The sequence below is a fragment of the Enhydra lutris genome, unplaced genomic scaffold (genome assembly GCF_002288905.1).
Source record: "Enhydra lutris kenyoni isolate GAN:26980312 unplaced genomic scaffold, ASM228890v2 scaffoldscaffold12, whole genome shotgun sequence".
Lineage (NCBI taxonomy): Eukaryota > Metazoa > Chordata > Mammalia > Carnivora > Mustelidae > Enhydra > Enhydra lutris.
In genome coordinates this window covers 52048662-52066713 of record NW_019154096.1, presented here as the reverse complement: position 1 = coordinate 52066713, position 18052 = coordinate 52048662, and the positions used below count along the sequence as shown (strand labels likewise).

At 45.7% G+C, this 18052-nt stretch overlaps 1 protein-coding gene across 1 annotated transcript; it reads left to right on the top strand.

The window, feature by feature from the left end:
• Positions 1-7878: 7878 nt before the first annotated feature.
• LOC111145060 (solute carrier family 25 member 28) lies at positions 7879-17753 on the top strand. The gene is made up of 4 exons (XM_022499674.1): positions 7879-8169; positions 14169-14397; positions 15512-15568; positions 16939-17753. The coding sequence occupies exons 1-4, from the start codon at positions 7879-7881 to the stop codon at positions 17454-17456; spliced, it is 1095 nt and encodes a 364-aa protein (XP_022355382.1). The 3' UTR covers positions 17457-17753.
• Positions 17754-18052: the final 299 nt, after the last annotated feature.

The following is an 18052-nucleotide window of genomic DNA, read 5'->3' as shown; positions in this document are numbered from 1 at the left end:
TATACTGAGGAGCAGAATTGCTGGTCACGTGGTAACTCCATGTTTAACTTTTTGAGGAACGGCTAAACTATTTCCCACGGTGGCTGAACCATTTTACAGTGCCAGCAGCAACATCTGAGGATTCTAATTTTTCCATATTCTCATCCACACATACTGTTTGTATTTTTGATTATAGCCATCCCATTGGGTATAAAATGGTTTAGCCAATAGTCTATTGACAAAAGAAAATGAATATGTTTTTAGTACAAGCCTGAATAAAATGTTCACGATAAAACAAAATATGAATTTACTTTTGACCTATTTCCTTCTACTTGAAGGCAAGATGCCGATCTGTGAAAATTAAACAGTACTTTCCCTATACTTCTAGAAATTATGCAAGATATAAAATTGAGACCAAATTTGAGACATGAGCAAATGAAGAGCATCATTCAGCTTTCTTGTTTCTGACTAGAGAGGGAGACTTGCACTTTGTAGCATGTTAGTTCTTCCCAGCATACATTTTTATAAGTCTTGAATATCCTTGTCCCAAGAGAAATAGATAAGACACGGGACCTTACCAGGAGTGTGTCAGCTGAATGAAATAAGGTGCTACAACCTTTAACATTTAATTATACTCTTTTTTGCTTTATTCTAAGGGGAGTCTCCCTCAAAAACAATGTATTCTTTGATAATAGGGGTTGGAATAGGTGACGTGGTTAAAAACCCATTACTCCATTGTACGATATATATGTACACCAGATATCCCACAAGGATGAAAATATCCATTTCTAAAGCCATTTTTTGCCCTAATCAAAATATATGTAAGTTGGAGAAAGACCTGAAATCTACAGTTAGTTGTGTCTTGGTTGAAGGGAGCCTTGCTAGCACCAGGACCGCTCAGCTACCTGGAAATTTATGTCCCAGGGCAATGAACTGTAACAAGCTGGCTAGGCAAAGGCACACTTCTTTCATAAGGTGGGAAGACAGACAAAGAAACAAGAGGAAGGAAAGGAGAGATGCCTCAAATGCTTTCTCAGATTAATTTTAGCAAAGATGCCGAAGACAAGGAATAACAAATTGATTCCCTTGAACCTGTCCCCACACCCTCCTTGGAGCACCTTCCTGTGCACATTCTCCTGCCGTGAACTGCTCAAACGCATTATGTCTTCTCCCTTCTGTCCTCACTGACTGCCCATCTCTGAATTCCTACAGCTTTTAGGGTCTACTCTTCATAATGTAGGAACCAATTTTGCTTTAAGTGACTGTAAAGAAGTCAGTCTTATTTTCATGTGTGGCTGCTGGAATCAATCTCCTTCTGTATGATACATGTACCTCATATGGTCACATGGGATGGCAGTTCAGGGGAAGAGGGTGATGGTCAGGTAAGCTGGAAGGAGTAGGGGGACTTGTTTTGGACCTTCAAGAATGAGAATTTTCATAAGAACAAAGGGGAAAATGCATTTTAGGGATGAAGATATGTCCGTTAGGATATAAATCTGATGCTGTAACAACGATTCAGACCAACAGCAACTGTTTAAACAAGTTCTCTCATGTACCAGAACATGAGTAGTCCAAAGATACTGTTACTGCCCAAAAGGCAGTACGTTTCTTCTACCTTCTGCTCTGCCACCTCAAGAATGGGCCTTGTCTCATGGCCCAAAAATGATTGACATCTTCTGGGTCTGTCTTCTAAATGACAAGAAGAGAGAACATGGGAAAAAATACTCAGAACACCATCTTTCCATTTATTTATTTATTTTTAAAGAATTTATTTATCTGAGAGAGTGAGAGAGTATGAGCTGGGGGAAGGGTAGAGGGACAAGCAGATTCCTACTAAGTGAGAAGCCCAATGTGCGGCTCAATCCCAGGACTCTGACTGAGATCACGACCCAAGCTGAAGTCAGACGCTTAAATGACTGAGCCACCCAGGTGTCCCCAAACCTTTCCTTTTAAAGGTAGAACCCAGATATTTCACACCACTTACACTCACATCTCATTAGCTAGGACTTAGTCACGTAGCTAACACTAGCTGTAGGGGAAGCTGGGGGAAAATGGACTTCAGCTGGACTTTTAGCTCCAAGCTAAAACTTGGGGTTTCTATTACTAGGGAAAATAAATGAGACTCAGTAGTGAGACAGTGAATAGTCTCATAGGTCGAGGTAGAAAACAAGAAAGACAGTACAGAAGGGAAAATATGGAAACGATTACCCTAGGAATATAAGAAAATAAGATTCTGCCAAGCCCAACTGAGGAGCTGCATGTATGGGAGATACTGAGGGCTTATAAAAAATATCTCCAAGAAACTTCTTTGCTTGCTAATTGGTTTAGGAAAGTGTAAGTGCTGGTGAGATGTAGGGTAGTGTGCGTAGTTGGGTTGAGAGTGGTATATCATGTAGTCGGGATGGGTTCTTGCTATTCCAAGTGTGGTCCAGGGTCTAACAGCATCAGCACCACCTGGGGACTTACAAGAAATGCAGACTCTCAGGCCCCACTACAGAATAACAATCTGCATTTTAACAAATTCTTCAGGTGACTTTAATATCACATTAGGTCTGAGCGGGAGCGGGCTATATTTTGCTATGCTACGGAATAATCCTAAAATCTGTTTTATTTATTTTTTTAAAGATTTTATTCATTTATTTGAGAGCGAGACAGTGAGAGAGAGCATGAGGGAGGAGAAGGTCAGAGGGAGAAGCAGACTCCCCATGGAGCTGGGAGCCCGATGTGGGACTCGATCCCGGGACCCCAGGACCATGACCCGAGCCGAAGGCAGTCGTCCAACCGAGCCACCCAGGCGTCCCCTAAAATCTGTTTTAAAAACAAAGATTCTTTCTTACTCATGGTGAACGTCCATCTGGGAGGAAAGGGATGGTGAGCAGAAGACTCAGCTCCCTCATCTTTACCAGGCCCCAGGCTGATGTTCCTTCTAAACATCACCAGTCGGTGCGTGGCTCTCATGCTTCTCTCACATTTCATCAGTTAAAGCAAATCCATCATCTCAGGTCATGATCCCATTGTCTTGGGACCGAGTCCCACATGAGGCTCCTTGCTTGGCAGGGAGCCTGCTTCTTCCCTTGCCTCTGCCTGCCTGTGCTCTCTCTCTCTCTCTGACAAAAAACAAAGCAAAACAAAAAACAACTTTAAGGGATGCCTGGGTGGCTCAGTGGGTTAAGCCTCTGCCTTTGGCTCAGGTTATGGTCGTGGGGTTCTGGGATTGAGTCCCAGAACCGAGCTCTCTGCTCGGCAAGAAGCCTGCTTCCTCCTCTCTCTCTCTCTGCCTACTTGTGATCTCTGTCAAATAAATAAATAAAATCTTAAAAAAAAAAAAAAAGCAAATCCAGAGCCATGCCTATCTTTAAGGAGGTGGGAAGAACAATCCTACCATGTACCTGAAAGAGTGGGAATCAAAATACTGATGAAGCCAGGGGATCCCAGAGGTAACGAGGACATTCAAAGGTTATTACAATATACATGTGAAGGGAACAGATACTGGGAAAGTATATCAATAGGAAGGAAAAGGAAAGCACAAACCAAAGAAACATTTCAGAATATTTCTAAAGGGTAGCTCCAGAAGACTCACAGCTTTAGAGTTTGGTTGGGTATAAAAGAAAAATTTTGGAGGAATTGGTTGGGGTGGGAAGTTCAAAGGTGAAGTTTGGAATGAACATGCTGAGTCATGCCAGAAATTAAGGTAGATGTTCACCCAGTCTCATCCCATGTCACTTCCCCTTTCTCTTGCTATGTTCCAGCCACACTGGCTTTCTGTTCCTTCATACACCAACCTTGTTCTCATCTTAGGTTGTTGTACCTACTGTTTCTTCTGGAATGCTCTTCTCTGGGTTCATCATGGCTCCTGCCTATCATTTAGTGTCATTTTCTCAGAAAGGCTTTCCCTGGCCCAAAAAATGTAGCCACCTAGTCACACTTTATCACATATCCCTATTTCAGTTATCAGAATAGTACCTAGAGCTAGCTGGTATCTTTGTCTATTCCCCTCCCCTCATTAAAAAGTAAGCTCCATGAGAGCTCCATGGACTGTGTCCTGTGTCACCCACTTCAAGTACAGTACCAGGCACAGAGCTGGTCCTCAATAAATATTTACTGAATGTTCACATGGAAACTTCAGTTAAGAAGTATGTAATGAGGGGCGCACGGGTGGCTCAGTGGGTTAAGCCACTGTCTTCGGCTCAGGTCATGATCTCGGGGTCCTGGGATTCAGCCCCGCAATGGGCTCTCTGCTCAGCAGGGAGCCTGCTTCCCCCTCTCTCTCTGCCTGCCTCGCTGCCTGCTTATGATCTCTCTGTCAAATAAATTTTAAAAAATCTAAAAAAAAAAAGAAGTATGTAATGAACCCCAGAAAACAAAAAACCCAGTTATGAAATGGGCAGAAGACATGAATAGACAGATTTCCAAAAAAGACATCCAGACGGCTAACAAGAGATGTTCAACATCACTCATCATCAGCGAAATCTAATCAAAGCCAAAATGAGATACCATCTCACACCTGTCAGCATGGCTAAAATTAACAAGAAACAACAGGTGTTGGTGAGGATGCAGAGAAAGGGGAACCCTCTTGCACTCCTGGTAGGAATGCAAACTGGTGCAGCCACTCTGGAGAACAGTATGGAGGTTCCTCAAAAAGTTAAAAATAGAACTACCTGGGACGCCTGGGTGGCTCAGTTGGTTGGACGACTGCCTTTGGCTCAGGTCATGATCCTGGAGTCCCCGGATCGAGTCCCGCCTCGGGCTCCCAGCTCCGCGGGGAGTCTGCTTCTCTCTCTGACCTTCTCCTCGCTCATGCTCTCTCTCACTGTCTCTCTCTCAAATAAATAAATAAAATCTTTAAAAAAAATAGAACTACTTACAATTCAGCAATTGCACTACTAAGTATTTACCTGAAGGACACAAAATACAGATTCGCTGGGACACATGCCCCTGGATGTTTATAGCAGCATGTTAACAATAGCCAAACTATGAAGACAGCTCAAGTGTCCATTGACTGATGAATGGATAAAAAAGACATGGTTTGTATATACAATGGAGTATTACTCATCATGGAAAAGAATGAAATCTTGCCATTTGCAATGACATGGATGGAGCCAGAGTGTAATATGCTAAGTGAAATAAGTCAGAGAAAGACAAATGCCGTATGATCTCATGCATGTGTGGAATTTTAAGAAAACAGATGAACATATGGGAAAGGTGAAAAGAAAAAAAGGAGGGAAACAAGCTATAAGACACTCTTAAATAGAGAAATTGATGGTTGATGGAGGGATGTGGGTGGGTGTGGGCTAGGCGGGCGATGAGCACTGGGTGTTATAAGTAATCAATCACTGAATTCTACTCCAGAAACCAATATTGCATTGTATGTCCACTGAAGTTTAAGTTAAAAAGAAGCAGCAGCAGCAGCAGTAGTAGTAGTAGTGTAGTAGTAGCAAAAGTAGTATGTGAGGAGGGAAATACAGTAGCAGTAGTAACAGTAGTAGTGTAGTAGTGTAGTAATAGTAGTAGTGAGTATGTGAGGAGGGAAATACAGGCCCAATGGGGAAAACAGATTTGGAATGGTAAGTTTCTCTAAGGTATTGAAGATGACAAAAAGCATTAAAACGTTAGTAATGCTTTCCCTTGGTGTTTAGAGAAATGTAGGAGATTGAGAAGTCTAAAATGTAGAATAGAGTGGTTCCTAGGGAGGAAAGTATTTCAGTGAGGGATAAGTCAGTGGGGGCAGGAGGGAATAAGAAAAATACCATTACATTTGGAAAGGTCATCTGTGGTCACTGGATAAATGAGTGAAAATGTTGGGGCTGGGCACCTGAGTGGCCCGGTCTGTTAAGTTTCTGCCTTCTGACCAGGTCGTGATGTCAGGTCCTGGGATGGAGCCCCCCAAGGGGCTCCTTGCTTAATGGGGAGTGTGCTTCTCCCTCTGCCCCTGCTCGTGTTCTTTCCCTTGCTCACGCTCTCTCTCAAGTAAATAAATAAAAATTTTTAAAAAAATTTAAATGTGGGGATTAAGGAGAGAAAGGATACAGCAGGTATAGCTCATTACTGCAGTAGTTTGGCAGTAGAGGGAATTAGTACTCTAGCAGGGTTGAGTGGTTTATCTTTTGGGGAGATCTATTCATTTCTCAAGGGAAACGAGCTAGAGAAGAGAGAAGATGTAGAGAAGGGTTTTTAACCTAAAGTTTATGGCCCCCTAGGTGTGTGCATGGCAGGTGGGAAGTGGAGGGAAGAGCGTCTGTAGTTTCGTTACTTTCGCAAAGGTCCGGGCCCAAAGGTTATTAACCACTGCTGAGGAGGAAGAGAATAGATGAATAAAACAGTTAAAACCAAACAAACCCACCACCCCCCCCCCCCAAGCCCCGAGGCTCGGAGAAGGGCTAAGCTTTAAAGAAAAAAGAAAGCCTCTTTCTTAAAAGCTATAACGAGATGGAAAAGTTGACAACTGCATCGTCATCTCGGTAAAATAGGTAGTAAGAACAGAGCTGGAAACGGGGGAGGCTTGGGTAAACACACTCCGGAGAACGGATACTGAAGCACGGACGACGGAGGAGAGGAGAGATCTGCGTTCCTCAACGGAGCCAGCAGCCCTCGTGTAGCTCCCGCGCAACGTCACCGCCCAGGAGGTGGTGCTCCCGGCTGGAAATAGCCGGCATTAACCAGTGAGTGCAGCTCTCAGACTCAGGCCGCCCCTCCTGTGAAGAACAGCGGTCTTATCTCAAAAGGCAATCTCCCCCAGGCAGTGGTGGTCATCCGCGCGTAAGTGCAGGGAAAAGCTGTTCTGTCCGAGCTTCTCCACAGTCGCCGTACTTTCTGTGCTGTTTGGCAGCTGCCTCCAGACCGGCCTCTCCACCTGTCATCTCTGAATCATCCCGCCCCATTTCGACATCTCTTTCCTGCCTCCAGCTCTCGGCCTGGAACAGGACCCAGCGACAGCGGGCTCCGGAGAACTCATTCATTCAGCACCCGCGGGATATACCGGGCGACTTCGCGTGCAAGCCCAGGGCGGCATGCCGGGGCTTGAGGAGCACCGAGCCCTCAGGAGCCGGCTCGCGCGCGGCATGGGGCGGGGGACAGCACGCCAGATCCAACCGGAGTGTAAGGGGCCTCCGCCCGCATGTCGCAACAGCTTCCCGTACAGGCCCGCTGGCCGCGCCAGGGAATACCCGGCCCAAGCTGGCTCCACCTCACGCCAGCCCGAGATCCCGCGGGAACAGAGCTCTGGGGCCAGCGCCGCCCGCCCGTGACCCGCGTGTCCCGGGATTTGGGGCCCGCGCTCGAACGCAGTTCTAACGGCTGACTGCAACGGTTTGACCCTGAAGGCCTGGCACCACCCCACCCCCTCCCGAGACCATCCGGCATGCAGCGCCCGCAGCTCCCCAGCCGCCAGTCTGTGGCCCAAATCCCGTCCCTCTACCCGCTGGGCTCTTCGCTCTCTTCCCGTAGCCAATCGAATCCCGACGTGGTGATGGCCAATGGCCGCAGTCAAAGTATCAAGAGTGGTTGAGCCTATCGAAGTTCAGCCTTAAGTTTCCCTCCGCCCTCCAGAAAAGTCGGTGGGCGGGCTGTTCTTGCATGTTGGCCAATCAATGGCCAATAAACAAGAAGCTTCCCAAGATCAAAGGGGAAGGGGTGGGATCTAAACCGTAGCAACGCCGCAGGGCGGAGGAATGACAGGCAACTTCTCTAATACCACAGACATCTTTTTCCGACGTAAGCAAAGGGGCGGGGCTGCCTTGACGGCCGCACCAATGGCTGGCTGGGGGGCGTGTTCATGGGCCGAGCGGGAGCCGGAGGCCCCGGGCTCTCTGGGCCGCGCCTGAGGCGGACACGACGGGGCTGGGGGACGGTGGCGGCAGCGGCAGCGGCGGCGAGGGTGGGCGCCGCAGCTGGCCCGGGTGGATGGAGTTGGAGGGGCGGGGTGCTGGCGGTGTGGCGGGGGGGCCGGCGGCTGGGCCGGGGCGGAGCCCCGGGGAGTCGGCGCTGCTGGACGGGTGGCTGCAGCGGGGCGTGGGCCGGGGGGCCGGCGGCGGGGAGGCCGGGGCCTGCAGGCCCCCGGTACGGCAGGATCCGGACACCGGCCCGGACTACGAGGCGCTGCCGGCTGGAGCCACTGTCACCACGCACATGGTGGCGGGCGCCGTGGCAGGGATCCTGGAGCACTGCGTGATGTATCCCATCGACTGCGTCAAGGTGAGACGTGGACCGGCTCCGAATCCGACCTGAGGCAGACCCGACCCCTGGGTCCTGTCCAGAGCCAGGATCCCGGCCGAGAGCCGGAGCCGACATGGGTTTCTTCCTGGCCCCTGCCATCGCCGCACGATTCGACCGATACTCCGTACAAGCAAGGTCCCGGCTGGGGATTGAACCCAGCCAGGAACCAGGACCCATTTCTAACCGTCAGTGAGATCTGAATCGGGACTGTGGAAAGAAAATCTGTCAGCCAAGGCCCCGGATCCTAGCTGGGACTAAACAGGAATAGGGTGGGATGGGATGGAACAGGTAAGTGCTACTAACTTGATTAAGGTGAAGCCAACTGGGGTGAATCAGACCCTGAATAGAATCTTAAAGGCTTGAGATGTTCTGTGGCAGGTGCTTTTACAAGCTTCTTGCTGTGTCTTCCCTTAAAAGTGAGGGGGCAGAACCGAAATCTGAAATCTCTCAGCTAGATAGAGCATTTACTTATTAAATCTTAAACCACGAGTGACTGGAAATCATTTGTGCAGTGAGAATTCATAGTTCTAGACTGGAAGTAATTTGGGAAAGACCACGTTCAGGAAGAGGTTTCGGTTTCTCTGCATCAGGCATGATACCCCACCTATTTCCTGAACATGAAAACTAAACTGGGATTAGGATTTTTGTATGTGCAGCCCTCAAACAAGAGATGGACCTGACAGTGTATTTCTTTAGCCAGCTGAAGTTGACAAAAGGGAAAAGTTGCCTAGAAGGAAAGCATGATAATATTGAAAATGAACTGGGATCAACATGACGGCATGATTCCTGTGAAAGTAAGAACTAACTGCAGCCACAACCAAGCAGACTGATAAGTGGGTAAAGAAGTCAAGTGCTTCGGAAGAAAGCTAGGTGAAGAGAGGAGCTGATTTTTCTTTACAGTTCTTATTCTTGTGCATTAGCAAAGGTACCAATCTCTGAAAGTGAGAACTAGATTGAGTGAAAAGTAAATTCAAGGGGGCTGTTGAAATAAATGTATCGACAGACTGATGCCTCCTTTAAAATGTTGGGGTTATAGTCAAACAGTATCCTCACAGCTCTTTGAAGTGTGTTTTTTCCCTCAAATTAGGAAAATGTTACATATTCAAAAGGAGAGAGTATTGAGTTGGGAAATATGAAGTCTATCTTTTCTGCTTCTTCCTGGTTCTGGCACTCTCACATGTTTTCATTGGTAGTGTGGATGAAGAAATAGGGAAAGTACTCATTAAGCTTTTGAATGACTCTGAGTTGATAGTTTTCTAGCAAGTTGCAAGGCAACTCCTACCAAGGGCCATACCTATTGAAACTGGTAGATTGCACTTGGTTAAAATGGATACTAGAGTTTTAAATACCCTTGTCAGTTGAGAGGAATAGAAATAAATAGTAAAATCCATGCGAGAGAAGTAAGAGGATGGTTAATGCTCTAACAGTATTAAAATATAAAGTGGATAAGTACCAGTAAAGATTCTGACATTTATGTAGTAAAGTCTAGGTTGAATGACTGTGAGTTGTTAATGCTATATATCCAAAAATTAAAATGACCTAACTGCAAAGTAAAGTAACTTCACTATACTTAGACTGTGAGTAGAGAGCAGGGTTTAGGGTGCTATGTTTCAGGATGGGTATCAAATGAAAACTAGATCAAAGAAAGCAGTGAAAATTATTTAATGACTTGAAAAATACAACGTAATAATGTGACTGAGAAATATTACTATAACTTATCAACTTAAGTGTTGTTCCATTACCTTGGGAGGCTGTCTCCTTATTCAATATCTTTGCATAATGTTGCTATAAATATTTTATAGATTCCTCTGTTAGGAATGCTTGCAGAATATTTGGGTAAATATGAAAGAGGGCAAATCTTTGCTGTGTGACAAAATGGATTTTGGGTTTTTTTGTTTTTTGTTTTTTGTTTTTTTAGTAACAGACCATTCGGAATAAAAAATGATAAATAAGGCAGAAGATCAAAATGGGTAATATTGATTGAAAACAAAGAGAAGGTAGCACCAGAAAGCAAGGAGACTGATTTATTCTTGAGGCTGATAAACCCACTGAGGGAACTCTTCTGAAAGAGGAGTTCCAGAAATATTTTGCATAATCACGGCATTGCTAGAATAAGTTACTTCTAGCCTTCCAAGGTAACTGTTTTGAAGAACAGTTCTTATTCATTTACACAAACTTTTAAGTGTTTGTTTTTAAAAAATTAGTCATATGACATTATAGTCATGCCTCAAAGTCCTGTATTAAATAATTATTTGATTCAGAGGCAAAAAAATGCTCAAGAGTCTTCAAAGATACAAAAGCATATTTTAGAAGAATCATTTGCATTTGCCATTAATACTGAGATTTAAATAACTAGAGGGAACAGCTAGGTGAGACTGGTAGGATTTAATGTCAGTAGGATGTTAGACATTGTTGTGCAAACATGAAAGTAAAATTCAATCTCTTCCTTCAGAAAGGACTTCCCAGTTCACTTGTCCCAGGGCTTCCCAGTTCCTCTTTTACCATAAATGGTGGTGGAGAAGAAGAGCAGCCCAACCGTCCCTAAGACTAGAGGCAGGTAACTGTGTTGGAGCCTAAACAGCAGCCACAGTGTTTTCAAATGAAAGTTGGCATTGCCTCTTGGCATGCAAGCCTGTGCACCCCAGCTACTTATCAGGGTCAAGTTGATTTAAAATATCCTTGGGAGGAACGTACCATAACCCGCTAGGCCACAGTTACTCAGCCAACTATTTACATAGTCGTAATAGGGAGGTTTGGGAGTCCAAATATATTCCAGTTTTCCTTTTCTGAGCCTCAGAGGCAAACACCAGACTTTATCTATAGGGACAGGCTCTGGAACCAAAGTAGTCAGAATCATCTCAAAATCATCTGGCTAAGCACCCACCTGCCTCCAAGGTGCTACTTTTTGGCTCTGTATTGGGATCACAAATAATCTACTTACATAATAAGTTAAAGAGAGAAAGAGCAAGGGAAATCTTTTCCAAACTCCAGATGCAAATGGTTATCTATACACATGCACCAGTGAAAAGTTAGGAAGTAGAAACATTGGCTTATTTGACTTTCTTGTATCTAATACTTATTATTGAATAAAGGGCAATTGTTCTTGTTTGCCAAGCACTAATTGATGTGCCTTACATAAAATTATTCATTTAATCCTTGAAGCAATTTCACAAAGTATACACCATTTTCATTATTTTACAGATGAAGAAAAGGAAGCAAGCTAAGTGGCACCGTCATGATTTGAACCCAATCTGACTCTCAGGCCTTCCATACATCCTTCCCAGAAGTAGATCTACAGATCCAAGCAAGGCACAGAGTTTCATAATAGTGCTCATCCCTAAACATGACCTCCAGATTAATAGTTGGACATAAAAATCATTATAGCCACAGAGAAACTTTAAAGTAAAAACAAAAAAATACAAAATTAAACCTAATTTACTGGTGGCTAAGCACCAGTTAGTTGCCCATGCACATTTGTGAAATGTATACAAGAGACAACAGTGCCATCATCTATAAATTCTATGGTATGAACAAATATGCCCAAGAATCGTGTTTGAATAAAAAAAAATAAAAAGCCTTATATTTCTAGTGCTTCATAAATTACCAGTGGCTTTTACATGTCCCCTTGGAATCTGCACAACAGCCCCGTGACCCATTCTTAGTCTCATGTTTTAGATGACAACATTGAAACTCTGGCTAAGTGATCTATCCAAGACCACACATCTAGCAAAGCAGGGGCTCATACTCAGGCTCATACTCAATTGACTCAAATGTGGCTTGTTCTTTTACCAAACCACTTATCTCCCTATTAGTTCATTTGGATTTTCTTCAAAGCCAGTGTTTTTCTAAATAATTAAAGGCTATTCATAAACTTGTAGAGATTTCATTTTTCTCCCAAAGAAAGATTTATTGGTTCACTCCTTTGGGGAGCCATATTGATTTTTATATTTGGCCTAGCTTATGCCTGGGTCCTTTCTATAAGGGTGTAAGTAGAATTGTGTTAGATGTAAAGGTGTGTATAAAATGTTCAAAGTAACTTTCAGTCCAGGTTTCTCTTGAGGGTGAAAGGTTCTAAGTCTCTGAGGCCAGACCTTTCAAGGCTGGTAATGCCACTGACTTCAGCAGAGCCATGCAATTTCTGAACATTGTCCCTGTACAGAGCAGTTTCAAACAAACCTATGGAAACACAATTGTTAAGCCACCAGGCCCAGTTTATCTTTATTAGCAGCTGTAGCCAGCAAAGACCTGTAGTCACGAATAACTCCTCTAATGGATTCTGTACCTCAGCGTGATGTGAAAGATTTGTCGTAAGCATATCCTTTATTGGAAATTTATGGTGTTTTATTTATTTATTAATTTTTTGAGAAGTAGAATGAGTCAAGTTGTAATAAATGATACTGTATTTATGATTGAACTTCGTATTAACCTTTTAAGCTTCCAGTTCTTTGTCGGTAGCGAGCAGGAGAAAATAACTTTAGAGGAATGTGGATTGCTTACAGCTAACTAGGACCTGTTAATCTGGTTAATTGTTTTCCCCTATGCTCTTGAGAAGCGGCAGTGCTCTTGGATTCCAGATGGCCAAAAGGAAGGTTCAAATTGAATCAATAACTGGAATGAAGTAGGAATTTAAACTGCATTTGGGCATTAGTTGCCCCTACTGACTCACTAATAGCCCACTTCTTACTTTGTGAACTGGTGCAGACAGCTAAGATTCATTTGTTCTTTCATTCATCCGTTCATTCATTCATTCAACAAACATATCTTGAGTGCTTACTCTGTTCCAGGCTCTGGACATTGATTTTATATTGTTCATCTCCATGCTACCTTAATCTTTTTTTTTTTTTTAAAGATTTTATTTATTTATTTGTCAGAGAGAGAGAGAGGGAGAGAGAGCAAGCACAGGCAGACAGAATGGCAGGCAGAGGCAGAGGGAGAAGCAGGCTCCCCGATGAGCAAGGAGCCCGATGTGGGACTCGATCCCAGGACGCTGGGATCATGACCTGAGCCGAAGGCAGCTGCTTAACCAACTGAGCCACCCAGGCATCCCACAATGCTACCTTAATCTTGAAGTGGATCAACAGACAAGAGATTTTCATTAGGAGACACACCTTTCCCCTGAGGGTCTGTGATTTGGGGAATGTTTTGAAAAGATACATTTCCTATATTTCAGTCCAACTTTGTCCAGCATTATACAAAGTGTCTACCATGTATTTTTGTCTCAGTCATTGAATCCTCTGGAAATTCCATGGATTATGTTTCACGAAGGCTGATATTATTGGATACCAATTTCGGGATTCATTCAGTTTGGATTAGAGATCTGGAAATCCCTTCAGTTTTAGAGACTAAGTTGGTTTCCACCTTTCATAGTTTCAGGTTAAATGCTCTTTCCCATGAAATTAGAGCAGTATCAATTACAGATGCTGCCTTTGCCAAGAGTTTAACCTACAGGCCCAGGTGCCAATGCCAAGTAATCTGAGAAACTCAGATAATTATCAAGGATCTAACAAAGGGTGAGTTATCCTCATTAGTGTAGTATGTGGTGAACAAGCAGGCCCAGGATCAATCTTCAGAAATAATGCATAAACTATGTTGTAGACAGAAAATAGTTGACTTCAAAATACATTGGGAAAGAACTCGGCCCGAGATTATTAAGGCACAAAAGCAACTTCTTCTGAAACACGGGCTTGGTATTTGTTGCTGAGGCTCTGAATCATTTCAGAGTCCAAGGCCACGTCCCAAGCAGTGATGTCCTCAGAGACAACAGCGGTGTTCCCCTCATAGATGACTAGCAAAAAAAAAGGTCCAGGTCTTGGAAAGATTGGATGCAGATCTGGAAGGAAGTAAACCTGGAAGCCAGACGGCACTCCTGCCCCTTGGCACGATTCCACATAGAAGTGCCCACAGTCTCAGTGTCGGAAGTCGGGAAGCTGAATGGGGAGTTGGCATCACTGACCCTGCGCTTCTTTCTGTAATTTCAGACCCGGATGCAGAGCCTACAGCCGGACCCAGCCGCCCGCTACCGCAATGTGTTGGAGGCGCTCTGGAGGATTATAAGAACGGAGGGGCTGTGGAGGCCTATGCGGGGGCTGAACGTCACAGCGACGGGCGCGGGGCCTGCCCATGCCCTCTATTTTGCCTGCTATGAAAAGTTAAAAAAGACATTGAGTGATGTAATCCACCCTGGGGGCAATAGCCATATTGCCAACGGTATTGAGCCTTCCTGTGCTGGTTCCCCCACTTTCTCAACTCTCTGGGCTTTGCTGCTGTCCGTGCTTTCCCGTCTCAGCATGGTTTGGAGCTGAAGCTCTGGGCTGGGGTAGGCCAGATTATAGGGGAGGGACTTCCAAACCTGAAGTTCTCAGACAAGGGGCTCCTGCAACCCCACCCCTCCTTGACCTCCTCAACAAAGTGTTAACAGTATCTTCCCTTACCTACCAGCTCGACTCATCTCCCTGCACCAACTTCTAATGCCCCAGTAATGTGGAGACACACCGGACTACCCCCGCCATTGTGTATTTCCTGATAGGTGATGTCCTGCTCTTCGGGGCAGGATCAGAGGTGACCCAGTCACCCAAGGAAGACATTAATGGAGCCCCAGCTCTTTGCCTCACCTTTTCAGGACCCTAACTGACCAGAGGCAGTTTGAGTTGCTGAGGACATGACCAGGCCTCAACATGTGAATTGGGCTGGAGCCAAGGGACTTCTGCACAGAGAAACCAGAGGGTTGGAGGTTATGTGGAAGGAACGGAAGGGACAGCAGCCGGGTGTTTGAGGACTGAGCACCAAATTGAGAGCGAACGGGAGTGGTGAGGGATATGGCAGTTCAGGACCCGAAGGAAAGGTCTAGTCGTAGAGATACTAGAATCTGTGGAGATGGACTGGGCAACACAGGGGTGTCAGGCTGGGAGGTGAGATGCTGTGGTGCAAATTTGACCACCCTGCCGCCCCTCATGTTCTCCCTCCACTGGAGGCAGCTGACGCTGGCATCCCTTGGCCGCAGTGGATCTGGTTCCTATCTGGGGCATAAACTGTGTTTATTCTCAGAACTGGCTGTAAAATCTGGGCTGTTTTCCTAGGCTCTTCTGGGCCTTCCTATTATGCCTATGGAATGGAGATTGGTGACCTTAAATAAGCTTGTGGGAACAAGTATCTTCATTTCTCTGAACGGGGGTTTAGGAGTAGTGGGGTCCCATCTTTTGAACTGGCTCCTACGTTCCCTGTCCCTACTCTGGCTTAGCTGTCCCCCCACCCCCCGCCAGGCCTCAGTGAATCACCTGACCTCTCCTGGCCTTATATGTGGCAGTTGTTTTCTCCTTTGCAGGTGCAGCTGGGTGTGTAGCAACATTACTGCATGATGCAGCCATGAATCCAGCAGAAGGTAATGATTCTGCCTCCATTCCCTCTGTGGGCAGCTGCATCTGCATCTCCGGGCTTTTCCTTTATTTCTGGTTTGCAGAAGAAAGCCAGGGAGCACGTGGTTGGTTTGGGTGGGAAATCCTGCTGTGCTACTGCGTCTTACCGGTAGAGGGCGCTCCCCTCCATGTTGTGGGTACTGAGGAGGCGCCCCTTAGGAAACTCCTTGAGAGTTCATCGGCTTTGGGGCTTTTCTCAAAAAAGAAGGCCTATTCCTGGGCCTTCCTGGAAGTCTCCTCTGTAGGGGATTTGATCTCATCTGAAAATTTAAGATTATTTCACTTTTCTTCAAAGAGGTGAAGATGGATGATTTTAAAACCTTTAAAAATCCAGCCTTTCTTGTTGAAATGAAGACAGATGAAATAGGAATGAAAGGGTACATTGTAGAGCTCAGTTCATACATGGCTACTTGGATCTCAGCTTTCCAGGTGGAGGGTGAGATACTCAAATATGAAGGGGTAGCATGGTTGCCATGTTCTTTAAGTTCTAGTTCTTTACTTGTCTGGGCAAGGCCATGGTGTGACAAGGGCCAAACCTAAGCTAGAGATCCAGAGTTCACATCATGTTACCCACTTGAGGGAGCAGATGTTTGGAAACTAAAGCCACAGTCCTTCTTGGTTAAGAATTTTGTTTTCTTTTTGGTAGCCCTTCGCCTGTAGAAGGATTAACCATCCTCGTGTCATAAGAGTTGGGTGCTCTGCATACCTGAGGATGCAGATTAGGGCTATCCGTTCATTATTATGTTCACTACCACTGAGTCATTTCTTGTCTTGAGTTTTATGAAAGGGTAAGATAATAGTAGTAGGTACTTACTTCAAGGAAACCCTCTGGAGTCTCTAAATCATACATATATTCTGTGTGTTTATTGTTGCTTTTTTAAAAAATATTTTGTTTAATTTGGGAGCGTGAGAGAGGGTGAACGGGGAAAGGGCAGAGGCAGAGGGAGAAGCAGACTCCCTGCTGAGCAGCAAGCCCAGTGCAGGCCTCCATCCCAACCCTGGCGTCCTGACCTAAACTAAAGGCAGACCACCAGACGCCCAACCAACTGAGCCACCCAGGCACCCCTCACTGGTTGGTTTTAAAGAAAACCTAATAGAAGTGGGTCTGTTATATTTTGGCTCTTTACCAGTCTTATCCTATCCCCTCTCAAAAAAGGGAAACCTGAACGTATTAGATAAGAATGCATTAACGTATTATTGACAGCTCACTCATATTTTTTTCCCTCCCTCTGCTCCGATGGCCGACCCGCCGACTTGGGACTCTGAATCTGGATACCCTCGCTCCCCCGTTGACGGCTGGCATCGTTTCCTTCCTTCTTGTTGGTGGCACCCTCAGTGGTCAAGCAGAGGATGCAGATGTACAATTCACCATACCACCGGGTGACAGACTGTGTGCGGGCAGTGTGGCAAAATGAAGGGGCCGGCGCCTTCTATCGTAGCTACACCACGCAGCTAACCATGAATGTTCCCTTCCAAGCCATTCACTTCATGACCTATGAATTCCTGCAGGAGCACTTTAACCCCCAAAGACGGTACAGCCCCAGCTCCCACGTCCTCTCCGGAGCCTGTGCAGGAGCCGTCGCTGCCGCCGCCACAACCCCACTGGACGTTTGCAAAACACTGCTCAACACCCAGGAGTCCCTGGCCTTGAACTCAAACATCACGGGACATATCACAGGCATGGCAAGTGCCTTCAGGACGGTGTATCAAGTAGGCGGGGTGACCGCCTACTTCCGAGGGGTGCAGGCCAGAGTAATTTACCAGATCCCCTCCACAGCCATCGCGTGGTCTGTGTATGAGTTCTTCAAATACCTAATCACCAAACGGCAACAAGAGTGGAGGGCCAGCAAGTGAAGTGAAGCAGCAGAAAAGGCAGCCACGTTCTCCGTCTCCTGGCCTGCTCCAGCCTTGCGTGGAGTTGGAAGGAAGGGAGAGGGTTCTCCCCGGGCTATTGGTGTTTTGGCTAACACCAGTTCCTGCTGACCTCTGTTGCCGCCACCTTTCCTTCCGGGCCCTAAGCAATGCAGCAAAGCACACCACAGCACCTCTGATAACCTCTCTCCCTCCTGGGCCTGACGACCTGCTCTAGACTGTTACAGAGGGATAAGCAGCTCATTCCCGTGGTTCCTAATAAAAAGCCTTTAAATTAAATGGTTTCATTGGGTTTGTTTTGCCAAAGGGGAAGTGAAATGCTATCAACTGCTCTTGACTTTAAGCATAAATCAAGGGGCCCAAAGGGAAGATTTATCACGTATGTCTGTCCGTAGTTTGGGTTTCTGCTGATTTACACAGTGACTTATGACTTCGGAGCCCTACTCCCTTTGTTTTAGTAATAGGCTTCAAGGAATCTCTCTGAGGGCAGGAACAATGGCTTTTGACAGATCCTGGCTAAACAGGCACTCTTGACTCCCACTTTTCCCTGGGACAGTGGCCGGGCACAGAAGAGGTAG